General features: G+C 36.8%; 1 protein-coding gene across 1 annotated transcript in view; it reads right to left on the reverse strand.

Moving 5' to 3' along the window:
* Positions 1-8,830: 8,830 nt before the first annotated feature.
* kif26ba (kinesin family member 26Ba) overlaps positions 8,831-15,885 on the reverse strand; it is a 41,139-nt gene continuing 34,084 nt past the window's right edge. The window contains exons 19-24 of the mRNA XM_015010421.2: positions 15,503-15,738; positions 15,235-15,369; positions 14,931-15,145; positions 11,681-11,946; positions 10,342-10,492; positions 8,831-8,979 (exon numbers count right to left, since the gene is read on the reverse strand). Of these exons, the coding sequence (XP_014865907.2) occupies positions 8,831-8,979; positions 10,342-10,492; positions 11,681-11,946; positions 14,931-15,145; positions 15,235-15,369; positions 15,503-15,738 (1,152 nt within the window). The remainder of the gene's footprint in view (positions 8,980-10,341; positions 10,493-11,680; positions 11,947-14,930; positions 15,146-15,234; positions 15,370-15,502; positions 15,739-15,885) is intronic.

Genomic DNA, 15,885 nt, shown 5'->3' on the forward strand with positions numbered 1-15,885 from the left:
GATGGATATCTGAGCCAAATGTTTCTGTGAAAGCAAAAAGGCAAACTCAGCTTCCCAAGAAGCTGTTTTACGCCTTCAGGTAGCTAAGAAATGTCTCACTGATTGAGGTCGGCCTGTGGAAGTGCAGCCATCTGTCTCTGTTCTACAGTCACCAGCCTGGAAGACGTTCCCTCTTTAGCCAGATGACTTCAGCGATGAACTTGTTTGGGTGACAGAGTGGACAGACCAGGTTAACCCGCAGGTTGACCCTCGGAGGACGACAAGCAGCCAGATTTCTTCATTAAGGATGACCATCTGTGGAAAGCAACCACAAGGAAAGCTGCCAGCTCTGGAAACAGCAGAGAAATGCTTCCTCCAAATTCTGGTAACCACGAAGCTAAATGGACATAGTAAAACCATGAATGGACATACCTGTCAAGGCTCCCATTTTTCCAGGAAACTATTGGCACGTATTTTAATATAGTAATTTTAAAAAACATTCTGTCACATGGCACCTGGAAGCTGCTGCAGGTGCCGACAAACCAAACAGGTGTTGTGCCAAAAAGTGACCGGGTGAGATCCGGTGCGCCCCGGGAACAGAGGCGGTCCTAGCCCAAATCTGCATACCACATTCTCTCCAATAGAGATTTAATATGAATAAACATTGAATATATGAGAAATTAGACTTCTATGCTGACATTGTGCAAACTACAGTAGACTCAGACTTTATGCAATATTAACAATTTATAAAATTGTTATGTTTTAGGACTTAAGCACTTAAATCTTAGTTTTACTTTCACTTGGCATGAACAAAATAAAAGTGAATATGCTTTGCAAAATACTTTTTAACACTTATTTATTTGCAATTTGGTAGTTATCGCACTGAATAAAACACAAAGCATAACTTCACAAACTTCTGCAAGTGTGGGGGAAACCAATCTGCTCCACAGCGTTACCTTTGCGCCATGCATTCAAGACAATGCATAGGGCAAACCTGCCAGCCTGTCAAACACCGAGAAGGGCAAACTAGCCCACGAGCATGCGCCACCGAGTGAAACAGACTGTTTTTAAGGTAGAAAACTGTTTATAAATCACTCTTAAATGACTCTTTCTCTAACATCCGCACAGTTTAACTACATTTTGAGGGAACATTTCTGAGTGTTTGGTTGACCTTTAACCTGATTTGGCAACAGCCCTGGGCGGTTGCCCATGTCGCTCATATCAGAAACCGACACTATCCACACAAATATATAGAATTGTAGTTGGTACAGAACTGTGTTTCTTTATTGATTTGATTTGATTGTACTTTTATTTCTTTTTTTTTGGCTTCACTTATTAAAAAGATACTCTCTAACATACATTTGTTACCGATGACATTATCAGCTTGTATTTGCCAAGTCTTGCCCTGAGAAATTAATTGTGTTAATAATTGTCTTGAAACACTTAAGATTTGCTAAAAGGTAGCAAACCTCCTACAATTTACAGCAACACAAAGCTTGTGAAGGATGCATTAGTGTTTATAATGAAAATGTCAAGAAAAAGTGGTATAATTACACCAGAATGGTGACGCAAAGATAATTAGTTGTTCATTATTGTAAAATGTGCATATTAAAAATGCTATAATGAGCTTAGAGACAATAGAGGAAGTGAGGATTGGTAATAACAGAAAACCAGGTTTAAAAAAACAACTTGAACCTTCCTCCATTGGGTCACATCAACATCGCTTCCCCAAGAGACTTAAACCCCAATTTGAGAGCGTCACACAGACAGAGTGAAAATATTTGAACTCCTTCATTTGACTGAAACTAAAACAAAACCACACAGAGTCTGAAGTGCGAAGCAGCTGCTGTTGACAGCTTGTTTTGACACATTGACCTGGTGGCTGCGATCTCTCAGTGGTTTGAGTTTTATCTGTAGCCTGTTATTTTATCCCCTGGCAGTGAGTGAGAAACCCAGAAGTTGGAGGCCCCTGGGGGCCTGGCCTGCTGCGTAATCTGCAGATTCCATCTTGATGAGTGACCCTGTGTATGTGTGTGTGCGTGTGTGTGTGTGTGTGTGTGTGTGTGTGTGTGTGTGTGTGTGTGTGTGTGCGTGTGTGTGTGTGTGTGTGTGTGTGTGTGTGTGAACCTGGTTTTTATAGCCTCGTGGGGACCTACTTGTCTACAATGTGGGGTTGTGGGGACCACTGCTCCCTGTGGGGACATTTTATTTGTCCCCATGAAGGGAAATGTTGTCTTTGAGTTAGGAGTTAGCTATGTGATGGCTAGTTTTATGTATAGGGTTAGGGTTAAGGGTTGGGCTAGGGTAAGACTTTGGCTATAAAAAATGAAGGGAAGTCAATGAAAAGTCCCCACAAGTCATGAAAACACGATTCAGTGTGTATGTTTAGCAAAGCCAGAATTTCAAAACATCCTGACTTCTCTGTGCTCATCCATTACACACACTCGTCGCTGGTTAATCCCTGTTTTTGTGTGTTTCTCTGTCGGTGTGTGAGGTCAGATAGGAATGCTTCCAAAGATAATCCCAAAATTCTGACGTATTCAAACTGATGACTCCACTTCCTGTATGTCTGTGTGGGTGAGTGTGTGTGTTTGTCAGAGGGTAGGTCGGGATAATAAAGTGTCTCATATGCGTCATGTTGCTTTTATTTTTTTCTTCTCACATTTATTAAGGTCTAATTTCACACCTTTAATATTTTATATTTTTAAGAGTAGTGAACAAATAAACTGCTTCTTCCTGTGACCTTTATTTTGCCGAGTGGCTCTGTTTGTTTTTCCTCTTTCTTCTTCTTCCATTTTCCTTTCTTTCTGCATAATGTTCATTGAATTAGATTTACCGCTGCTTAATCTAAACCCACTGTCACCAACTCTCATCTGTATCCAGGAGGCTTTTAAATTAATCCTGCATTAATTGACGTTTCATCTCTGCTTTACTGCCTAAGTGTAGTCGACCTGAGCTCAGTGGTGCTACTTTCACCCTTCATTCTACCCCAGTTTTAATTTTCACTTTTCCTCCTGCAGCACTCCATCATTTTTACACACTTTTTATATTATCAACCTGCCATCATATCTCACTACCCTCGCTGTCAGCTTCACAGCTCTATTTTTCACATCTCCCTTATGTTTAGCTGTAACATCTTTAATGTAGCAACTAACTAAATATTCATCTACTGATTTGAATTTTAAATATAATTACAAGTATGCCACCAAGAACTCAATCTCAGTCTTTTTCTCCTACCTTGAGCTTCAGAGTTTATCTAAATTTGTCCAATTACTGCCATAACAGGTGGTTTTGAGAACTACTTTTTTTTTCCTCTAATCTCGTTTCTCTGCATTTCTGTTTCTTGAATGGCAGATTTCATGCCAGGTATAATTTTTTAATACACTTGTGTTTATGATTTCAGTAAGTTTTATTACTTGTAAAATAATATCTGATATTTCCACATCAGATTCATAAACAGGTTTGGAAAAGCTGAAAAAGGATTGACTTTGGGTGTCCGTCCAGTCATGGATCTGTCACGATCATCGTGAAAACATTTCGTATTTAATCAGGATTTAATGAACAACACAGTGCATCTTTTTTGTGTGTGTGCAAAATCAACAAAGAATCAGATGTTAAACTCTTTCCATACATTCCTTTATTTACATCCCTCTATCTTATTTTCCATCAAAAGAGTCAGACCTTATTTCACTGAAGCAGGAAGTCTACAGTGGGCCATACAAACTTGAATTATGGAGACAGCATAGATACAACCAGAGTATTTTCATGGCATATTATCTTATTTGCCCTATGTTTGTGTTATGTTAGACATTTATTGACATTATTAAGGATATTTTGGTGCAGAAACTTTTCAAACACTTATTTAAATAGAAATTCTTACAACTTCATATGTTTTTGTTTTTCTCTGCACATCATATTTCTCCGTAACAATTTAAAGATGCTATGTGTCAGATTTTCTGATAACACATTATAATTAGCAAAGGCTTCAGATAAACAGGTAATACTTTGGTTTAATCACGCCACATATTCACATAGATTCACGTTAGTGTTAAATAAACACCAAAGTCTCTGCTGATGATAAGTTATTGCTTGAATTATAAAGTACTACCAAAGGAGACAGATTTGTCAGCAACTCGAAGGGGAAACCTCCCACATAGCATCTTAACACTGGAAACACGTAAAGGATTGTAGTTATCTTCTAATTACACCAAGCTATTGATAATCAAAATTTGGGCATTTCTGTTTACACAGATTGTCATTTGAAAACTTCTGATCCTAGCTTTTATTACCTGACATTCTTGTTCTTTCCGTTCTCATTTGCAGTCAGCTTCTCCTGTATTTGTACTTTATGCAAAGCAATTTGTAAGATTGGATCTGAGATCAGGTATTCAAGATTTAATAAAGGTTTAGACTTCCAGCTTTCATTCAAGAGATTTAACAAAAATGTGTTCAGTTTTCTAAGCATAAGCCGATGCAGCCTACAGAAAAGGACAAAAAGAGGAATACAACTTCAAAAAGAACGAAGAGCTTAGGATTTATGGGTTCAAAAGATTTTAACACAACTTAGAAAAATAAAAGGAAAAAAAAATCACAGATATCATATAATACATCAAGCCAGGAGAGCCAGTTGCTTTGGGGAAAGCTAACCCCCATGCAGAAATACTCAAATTATCTGATAATTACTGTAAAAATAAAGTGACTTTTATGCAATAATCATATCTATTTTGTTGCAAAGCCTAACTATGAAACTTAATGTTTTTCAAAACTTTTGGTAACTTATGTATTTATAAGCTTGATTTACAATTAAAATTGATTTAAAGAAGTTAACTACTGTTAGTTTTTTGCTAACATTGTTAGCGCATCATAGCTATGCTTTCTGCTGCTACATTAAAGAAACATAGAAGTTTAAAACTAGCTTAGCTTTAAAAGTTGTGATAATTTGTGATCTTTTTAGTGATTTTAATGGAAGCATAAGTTTAATCTCAAAAATGTTGTCTGCCTTTGTTGTTGATGTGAGCCTTATATTTTCTGAGTTTCTTGATTTTAGATTTTGTTGTTGCATATTTAATAAACTTCTTCAGCAATAACTCTGCAATCAACAACATTAGTTATGGAAAACAGTTTATCTTTAAAATAATTACATGTATGTGAATACAGAACAACAAACTGTGGTATTTTTAAATAGACAAAATATATTAAAACTCTTGAAAGAAAGCTGGAAATAGTTTAGGCCTCTATTATCTTTATGTTGCTGTGATTAGCAGTAGCAACATTTTTTAAATTTGTTTTTAGTTACAGATGGATAATAATCAATCATATAATCAGAGGGTTGGTGCTTTAATAAAAAAACAGAAAAAACTCATTAAAATCCCCCAAAGAGAAACAAATGGAGAAAACTACACCAGCAGCAACAAAAGAAGATGTAAAATAAAAAATAACTGCATATATGGCATGTGTACACAGCATATGTATTAATATGTGGCATAGACTGAACAAAGTATGTACAGATATTTTTTGTTAAATGCATAGAAACTCCAAGATGAGAGGGTGTAAATAAATAAGAAGCTTAATTAGGGTGTTTTCGCTTTGAGCATAAAATAAATAAACTTTCATTCATAACAGGTGGACTGAACTACTTTTAAAGAAGAAGAAGAAATGGCATCATGTTAAATCCCCCAAACAATTGACACAACAGAGTCATTAAAACCTTCTTGTTGTCTAAGTTATATCAAATCATGGCTTTTTATCACAGGTCTGCTCCATATAAACATCAATGGTTCTATCTCTTTTTAACAGCCATACAGATCAAAATACAGACTCGACAGAAAATACAGCTAAAACTACATAAATACATACAATGTATAAAAGACATCCATATTTTTCCTCAGTGACATTACTGCAGACTAAATCCCTTCCTGTTGAAGTATTTTTATGTGGTAAATGCCAGAAATAAGTTTTTTTTATTACTTCAGAGTCAGACGTTGACATGGATGCCACTTCAAAAACACAAATTTTGTTGTTCTTAACGCACTTTGTAACTAACTTGCCTATATATCTGGGGGTAATGTTAATTTGTAAGACCATTTTTATCCAATCTCCAATTCACAAACAAATGTATAGAGATATTTCTTCAATATTTTCTTATGTTATTTCCTCATGATCTATGTTATCTATTTTATCATCCCTGTTGAAGGCTTGTTACACATACAGCTCTATAAAAACTTAAGAGCCCACTGCAGTGAGCCTAATTGAAAACCTCATGGTTACTGCAGCAAATATGGATGTCTGAATCGTTTTAGTTATTTTCACCATCTCATTTTTTGCAAATAAAATTTTTGCTTTGAATCTCAGAGACATATCAGTAGTTCATAGAATAAAAGAACAATGTTCATTTTACTCAAACATATACCTATAAAAACTGAAACTGATCATTTTAAGTAGTCTATTAATTTTTCCACAGCTGTATATTTCATAATATATCATGACCATCTCTGGGACACAAAACCTCCAATACTAAGATCCTTACAGTGCTAATACCGCCAATTAGAAATGGTATGAAAGGATAAACCAGACGACTTGTGGAGCATTATAATTCTGTTCCTGAGTGTTTTGACCAGTTTCTTTTTAATTTCCCCCACAATCTTACAAAATGAAGTAGTATATTTGAGGTGCTGTATTAATACATCAACAGGCTAGTTTGTAATTAGCACAAATTAATCAGAAACGTCCTAAACTTTAAAGGCATAGCATAGTGTATGTAAACTTCTGACTTTAGAGAAAGTAGTAAAAGTTTTCTAAGCTATTCTCTCTCCCATTATTCTGGCATTTTCTAATAGAAATAATTTTGATAACTCTAACTGGCTTAAAATAAGGAAAGTTTGGTTTAATTTAGGGAAAAGGTTGTCTTTTTATACAGTGTATGTAAAAATCAGATGTCAACTGTATTTCTTTTGGTAAAATTTATAAAAACAGACAAATCAAGCAAAGCTTTCGAGGAGTGAAACCCATAATGTGACGTTTTTGTGAAAACATGTGTAGCAAAGGTAAACTGTGGAGTTATTGGACAACAGCGGTGATTCCTGTGATGGAGAAGAGATATATGAAGACAACATTTCTGTAGGGGAAACAGGCTCTTTCATCTATTTATATTTTTACAAACATTTAGATCATAAACATCTCAAGCACCATAGATAATAATATTAACAAATCTTTAGCGTTTCTATCCATTCAATGTAAATGGAACCAGGCAGAGAGCTATGACTTTCAATAAGTTTTCATCATAAGTGTAGTTTATTTTTATTTATTTTAGTGTTTCAATACAACTTAATCTTACTTTAATCACTTCACTGAAAAATGTATAATTCAATTTCAATACCATACTCTGTACTATTATATCTTTTCCTCGTCGCAGTTCCTTTTAAATATTTCTTTGTCGTCACACATAGCCTCTACATGGTCCCATTGTTCCCAAATAAAAAAAGAAACCTTATTAGAAAACACACACTTTTACAAATCATTCAGTTTCTTTTAGAATAGAGCAGAACAACACGGATACAAATAACGTCCAGTCACTCAGCAGCCAGTCAGTCAATGGATGCACTTAAAAGTGGAGCAGAGACGGATCTTTCCACCTCCGCTCCTCTGTAACTCCGACACTTCTTTCCTTTGTGAACATGAAAAAGTGATCACATTCGTATCAGGGAACCCGAGCGGCAAGAATCCTTCTGAGTCCCGCTGATCCAAACCCAGATGTGCGTTGTTTGAGATAGTTTTGAGATTAGTTGTTTTTTTTCCTCTGCGCTCTTACACACTGAATCTGAATTTTCCACGTCTCGTATCAGATTTTGCTTCGGTCATGTACAGCTCTGGAAAAAAAATTGTACTGAACCCCATTGAAAACTTCCAGGTTATTCCACCAAACATTGGTTTCTGAACTCTTCCTGAGGTAAAACATTAATATTGTTGTTTCTAAATAAACATGAACTTGTTTTCTTTGCATTATTTGAGGTCTGAAAGCTCCGCATCTTTTTAGTTATTTTCACCATTCCTCATTTTACTCAAACATGTCTATAAAAAGTAAAATCAGAGAAACTGATCATTTTAAGTGGTCTCTTAATTTTTTTCCAGAGCTGTAGTTTCTCTCATTAACAAACCAATGGTAATACACTAAAACATTTTTTAAAAATCGAACTGGGAAACACCGACCCACAGAAAAACATCACACTAGGAAATTGCAAAATGAAAATTTCCGAGGACATCAATTTTTTTTTCTACACTAGCACCATACCAACGGCATGTACACAAAAAATCAGAAAGAATTGGTCTTGGTGGTGTTAGAAATGTTCGCAAGGCACTTATCTTAATCATTTCCTCTTGTCTTTCTCTCAGGGATACAATTCAGCATCTTTCTGTCGTTAAACCAGTAATGTACCTGTAAATTACATTCATCATAAGTGTAGTTTATTTTTATTTTTTAAAAATGAAAATGAACTACAGGTCTGATTTCTTTTCTTCCGCATTTTCTTTGTTGTTTTTTTGAGAAGTGGCATTTTTGTTGTCCGGTTTTCTTTTTCTCCGTACATTCTTAACTCGGTGTGTGTGGTGTTAGATGTTTCATTCAGTAATCTGCCGTTCTACAATCCCCTTCTCTTCTTTGAGTATTTCACTCAAACACCAAAAGCTTGATGTTTGCTAGTTTTCACTGTAGATCTCTCCATTCGTTCATCTGATCTGTCCCTTTGTCCATCCAGGGGAGATGCATGAGTAACGGGTTGCTCCGTCCCTACGCTCCTGTTGTCCACTGTTAGAATAATGTTTCTCTCACTGTGGTCTTTCTGCGCCTCTCATCCGTCTACCGGTGTCTTGAGGACACATCAAAGCAGGTAATCATCATAAGATGGGCTTTGCAGAAGTTAACTCTGGTTTCCAGTTTGTCGGTCACCGTTTCCAGTGCCTCCAAATACTCCACTGAGTCCACGTCGTAGGGCTGCTGCAGTTCAACTGGAAAGAGGAGGAAGGAAGAATTATGTTTTTTATGTTGGCGGATTTGGTTGTTTATTTGAGTAATTTATGTAACAATGACTACTCTTCATGCCAAATAATATTTATTACATTCAATATAGCATTAGTGATGATTCATAAATGTACAATTATAATCATATAATAATTAAGCAGGGAGCTTTTAATAACTACTTGTTACATTTAAAACGGATGGAGAAAGTGAGTTCCGGTTCTTTTGCTGCGTGGTGGAAGAGGAAAACAACATTTAAAGCATCTCTTGTATTGTGTAATTAAAGTTTGGCTAAATAAAAGTTGATCATTCAAAGCATTAGTTATTATAATCATTCTTTAAAAAAAAGCATAAAAGATTAATTTCAACTGTATTTCTTAACCAAAAGCCAACTAAATGCTTTGTGAATAAAAATATTTGTGTATATGGAACAATTCACTGCTTGAACTATTTGTAGTTTAGTTAGGCATTTATAATGTAAACATCATATTGTAATAACATTTTCTCATTTTTCTGTCCATCTGAAAATGCAAAAGTATGACTACAAGTCTACCAAAATATTAATATTGTCCTCCACCTAATTTTGATGTTTACATCGAGATCATGAATGTAAACAAAGAGCCGGTTGTGGCAAAATGTATTGATAAAACTACCCATTAAAGTGTTAAAATATAAATAAATATGTATTTCTGCACTTCTTAAAGTTAAACATCTTTTCACATTAATGTAATTTGACAGCATGCAGATAAAAACTCCTGTGATTTGATTGGTAAAATAACATTTAAGCACACAACTGTTTTCTTGAAGGCTCTAAATAAGTGTTTTTCTAGAGGGCCACATAAAAAGCTATGGCGGGCTGGATTTGGGTCCCGGGACTTCAGTTTCACACATGTGACCCAAGTTAACAGCTTTTCTTGGGACTGAAACTTTTATTCAATGTTATTCCAACATAAAGTAGGAAACTTGAGCCTAAACCATGAAACTCCAACATAAAACTGTTGTTTTCAACAGTAAACAGAAAATATTAACAGATATTATGCTGATAGAAAACTACTAATGAAGGTTCAGCAACAAAAGCTACCAGAGCTGCTTCTCTTTACCCAGAAATATTCTCTATTTCTAAAGTGTTTTTTGCAGAGGGTGTGTAGAGAAAATGAAGGAAGCAGTCTAGACTAAAATATGGCTAAACTATAAAGTTGAATAGTAAACGAGGCTAATAAATGTGCGTGATAAATGATTGGATTAATACATTCATTGCTGACAAATGAGCTCTTAACAGCCTCCTCTAACCAGCTGCCGACGTCTTATCTCCTCTCTCACACACATCATGTTCCCTGATGTGCTACACTTACACTCAGCTGTCCATTTGTGTGGCTCCAGCATCAAGTGCTGTTTGGTTTGCTCCAGTTCTTTCTTCAGACACTGGTACTTGGCTCTGACTTCACTGATTCGCTGCTGGCGGTGCTCCAACACACGCAGCCTGGCGCTGACAAACACACCCTCCTGTCACACACAAACAGAGAAAGTGCCAGCAGAGTGAAAGAGTTTTATTTACCTTTACATTTCCAGAGGAGCAACTTGCAAGGCACTTTCAGCAGGACCGTGTTTAACATTCACACGGCTGCACACATTCACCCCTCATCTATTCCCAGTTGGACCACAGTCGGGTATGTGGGACACAGAGCCGCTTCGCTGGACCAGTTGGGGGTTAAGTGGCTTTCTTAAGGCCGCTGCAGGGAAAATCTATATTTCATGCTATTTTCTCCTCCTTCTTTTCCAAAGCTCACCACTCTTTCCCCCTTGAATACACAGAGACTTAACAATGGAAACCCAAAAACCGGCACTGTGCATATTTTTGCAATAATTTCCCAAGTTGCAGTCCGTTCCCCAAATCCCTCTTACATCAGGAAGACTCCACATTGCTTATGGTGTGTTGTGAATACTTCATATTGTAAAAAATAATTTCTTCTTTATATCTCAGTGTTTTTCCTCTCTTCCGATTCTCTTTTCAATGCAGAATATTACCAAGTGTTTTTGGCTTATTTTTTAGAGCAAATGTTTTTGTACACTTGAAATAAACATTTTACCTGATATAGGAGCTTGTTTCTCAATATTGATTAAAAATATTAAGGAATAAATATATAAATATTTCACTTATAGCAAAATGAAATAAAATGTCAGAGCCAGAGCTGCTTCTAAAAACAGTGCAAAAACCAGCTGTTTTTGGCATTAAGTTAGTGTTTTTCTTTGGAGTCGTCCTGATTATTAATTCACTTTGCCTTTACCTAGCAACCTTGGCCTGGGTCAACTCGTTACCTAGCAACACAAATGCAACTCCGGCACGTTTGGTCAGCTGGTTTTACTGCTGTATTCTCTATAAAATGGCTGAATTCTTGTTGTTTGTGCAGAAGGCTCCACTTTTGCTTTTCAAAGAGTTTGCCATTTAGCCATTTTCACATGAAAGTGTAAACATTGAATGGCCAGCAGCAGCTGTTTTGGATTTAAAGTTATAAGAAACCTCAAAATAGGCAAAACTGAGCAGGATGAAGTCTCATTGTCTAAGAATGATTTTGTGTGGAAAAAGGTAATAAACATGTTTCGTTTGGTTCATATCTTAACCTGTTTAAGGAAGCAAAATATGTCACCTTTAAGCTCTCTGTACCATCTTCTCAAATCTATAGTGAACCTTACCTTGCTCCCTCCTTTGTCCCTTCTCTTCTGCAGTCGCTCCACATCGTCGATCTCGTACACTTTAATCTCAATGGTTTCTGTGGATGCAGCCACACCGCGGTGGTTTGAGGACACAGGAGGCCCCAGTGGGCCGTCCACCCAGCATGCACCTGGGCTGGAGGAGGATGACGAGGAGGAGGTGATGGCTTGTTTGGAGGAGCGCTGAGAAGGTGACGAAGAAGAGGAGTCCAGGGTCAGAGCTGGGATCAGACGTCGCCGCTGGAGGCCTGTAAGAAGAGACAGGAGTGAGTATTTACAGGTGTAGAAAAACAATTTGATCAAACAAATATTTGTTTATTATACCTTTACAAAGAGTCAAATACTTAAATAAATAACTCTATTCCTACCCAGCCGTTTTTTTTATTTAAAATGTATGTGATTATATTAATTTGCAATGCTAAAATTGATTTAAAAACCATTTTCTATCAAATAAGCTACAATTAAACCAATTTTAAGTTAAATATATTTTTTAAAGAGATGTAATTGGAAATGTATCTATAATATACCCATGTTTAGTATAGTTCTTCTAATCAAATCAAAATACAGGGAAAAGTCAAATTTAGCATCACCATGAAACCCAGCTGCTCATCCTGACAGGCTGCATTTGTTATTTCCCTGTTTGATTCAACTGTGTTCCACCCAAAATCATATTTTTCACTGAAATAATAAAAAAATAAAGGAAGTAGTGGTTCTTAAAAACATTGGAAACATGTAATGTTCCTCCCACTTCCCAAGTCTACACTTTTCTGTGTAAATCTTATATGAAATACACATGAATTGAGGTTTGTGATTGTGAGGGACAAATTGCAAAAATAGCTATTGACTCTGTATTTTTGCAGAATATACATAGCAATCACTGGAGATGGGCAGTGATATGATGGGATTCATTTGGATTTTCATTTTAGAAATGTTATTCTATTTATTTCCCTAATCCAATGTGTTTGTTTTGTAATTTTGACAAATTCAGGCGAGGAGATTGTAACAAGGTTTTATTTTAACAATATTTTAAGTGTGAAGTTGGTCAAAATTAGTTTATTTATTATTTGAATGTATATTGTTTAGTCAGGAAATTGTTTTTTCAGACATTTATTGTCACGCTGCTCTTGGCAGTTGGTGGCAACCAGCTCCTCCTCCTTTTTCTGTTGCTGTTTGTTTACAAGTATTATATTTTCACATATATTTTAGACAAATTTAATAATGTATAGTGTTTCATAAGTAATTTTGCTACGTTTGGTGTATGTTTTTAACTATTATCGTTATTAATGTTGCCTGTTTTAACTATGTTTAATTTTACAATTGCTAACTGCTCATTTTGAGCTATTCCTCTGTAGTTTAGTGTTATTTATTATATTTTATTTAATGCATAGGGGCAGAAGCTCCTGAACTGATGTTAACCACCAACTTGATTTCCTCTTTTCTTACAATATACAGTGAATCTGAGTGTATCTGTCCTGAAGTCGACCTACTGGACTCGAGACGAACAGAAGGGTTTCTCTGATATGCAGAGAAATTGAGAAGGGAAAGTGTCAGTCAAATATGGAGCAATAATTAGTCTGTATTTTGAGCTGTAGACTAAATATTATAATCACAGACTTTCCATTGAAAGCCTAAGAAAAGAAAGGAGAGATAAGATGCTGAGAAAGAGGAAAGCAGTGGTTTTAATATGATTTTCCCGCTGGCTTTGGTCTCAGTTCAGCCCAAAGGTCAAGCAGAGACATTTGTATTTCATTAGGACGCAGGACGGAGGGTCAAGAAAATTGATAAAAAAAAGGAATCCAATCAAATGGCAATCAGGCACAAAAAGAGATTGAGCTGGTGGTGGAATGAAAATGTCTTTTTTATCATTTTACACAAAATTCACTTTACTCCATCAAGGCAGTCCTTTGTGCGACACCCTGAAAACACATTGGCTCTTTTTGTAACAGAATCTGTTGGGGTTAAACCAAAATAAATCCAGATTTTATGCTGAATATTCGGAAGGTGAGACCGTACACACTGGGAATGAAAGGCTAATTCCAGTTTAAATCAATAATCAGTCTCGCAGCAGACAAGGCTGCCTCTTTCCAATCTGATTTCATGCACACAGCCACCCTAATGCTGAAGCAGAAGAGAGTCATTTGGCAGGTACATTAGCAAGCTCTTTGTGTTAGATTCTGCTGAATATATATTCATTACAGCCTACACCGCCACGTTCCCTTTTACCATTTCACAGATGGCTGGTCAGGGTCACCTTTCCTACCTGGCTCCTCCTTCAGACAGCTTTCTGCTCTTTTTGCTTGTCTGTTCACTTTTTCATGCCTGTTTTTTTGGGTGTTTCTGTCATTATTATTAGTTTTTCTCATCTTTTTTGATATCCTTTGACTTTTTAGTGTGATTTGCAAGCTGAAATTGGCTGGAAATTTTTTTTTTCAGCTTATCTCCATTATAATTTCATTTGGCAGTGAGTTTGTGGTAATTTCTTGTCTTCTATTCAGTTTCTAATTATATCTTAATGGAAATTACCCATACAGGCAGCTCCCTTAATACCACAGGGTGGATGAAGGGTCACGAGATACTGATGAAACAAAGCTGGCCTGAATTCATTATTAACCAAAGTAATCTTACTACATTGGGAGTTTTTTGTGATGGTGATGTATTAGAGGTGACCTTGAACAGGTTAGGATAAGTCTGTTGTCTATACAAAACATGTTCATTATATATTTTTGCACAAAATAATTCTTGGATAATAAGATTTTCATCTGGTTGGCTCAGGATGAGCTGTTTTAGGGAATCTTGTCATTTTAAATCCAAATAAGCTGCTACTGGCCATGACCCCCAACTCAACATTTACACTCACACATGAAAATGGCTGCAAATAGATGCATTCTATACAACCATATATCTTTGAAAAACAAAAGTAGAGCCTTCTACATAAATAACAAAAATGCAGCAACTGGTTTCTGGATGGTAAGTCAACAACAAAGCTCTTCTTTTTTCCAGCAGCCATTGTACAGCACATACTGTACTATACCCAGCTGACCAAATGTACTGGAAATAGCTTATTTTATAAACATCAAAAAACAGTAACTTATTATCCTAAAAACAGCTGGGTGGTTCTCTTTAAGCATGTGGGCTGTTTTTAGAAGCTGATCAGGCCAAAATGGAAGAATAAAATTTACAAAATGTGAATTTTGGATAAAGATCCCTTTTAATAAATATGTGAAACTGCAACCTGAGTTGCTCCTGCTCTTCTTGCTGCTCTTGGAGCTCCGTCGGGAGGAGGTGGTGGCTGAGCTGTGCTCACTGAGTGAGTCTGGAGCCGAGGAAGTGCTTCCTGTGTTCTCACTACTGTCTCTTAGCATGCTCTCGTAGCCGCTGCTGCCTCCGCTGTGGTAAAACAGGGCAGTTTTCCCCATAGCTGGGGGCAGTTCTCCACTCAGTACACTGCTGTTGGAGACAAAGAAACAATCCAGTTAAGATAAAAAAAATAAATACATTTTTGGAAAATCAAGCCTTGACTTCACTGTTCACTTTACCTGTTGTCACTTGCATGGCCGCTGCTGCAGCGGTGCGGTTTCCTCGGGGCTGTGATTTTGCTGTAAGGAGAGGGGAGTGTTTGCACCACAGCTGCCCTCTCCTCTCCCAGGTTATCGCCACATGCTCCACCTCCACTGAGAAAAACAAGTCAAGAAGCAAGATACAAAATAAAACATGAATAGATTAGTAATAGAAATATTTGTTTTGTTTATAGCAGGAAAACAGTGTGACAGCAGCTTCAACAAAATAAAATAAAAACAAATTCACCTCGCTACTGCTGCAGGTCCTTTTTCCTCGGCTCGATCTGTGCTTCCTCCCTGGACGTGGCCCCTAGAGCGGGATCCTGCACTTCCCTGGAGGAGCTCTGAGATTCTGCTGTTGACTGCCCGCAGAGGCAGTTTGGCTGTTAGACTTCCCCCCCGACTGCGGCTCAGGGACTGGGTCGACCACGATCCAGGGGCAGATCCTTGCTGCTGCTGCTGAACGGGGGCCTGGACTGAGTTCTAGGGTTTATTTGTTAAAGAAAAGCAACATCACATCATCAGCTCAATGGTTCACATGTGAGTTGGTAGAGAAGTTGGATCCCTTTCTATTTTAGGTTGCATTCACACCAGCCCTGTTTAATCCGCTTTCTATTTTTAATTATTGTT

Source organism: Poecilia mexicana, unplaced genomic scaffold, assembly GCF_051168715.1.
Source record: "Poecilia mexicana isolate PSO_F unplaced genomic scaffold, ASM5116871v1 scaffold_3, whole genome shotgun sequence".
Taxonomy (NCBI): Eukaryota; Metazoa; Chordata; class Actinopteri; order Cyprinodontiformes; family Poeciliidae; genus Poecilia; species Poecilia mexicana.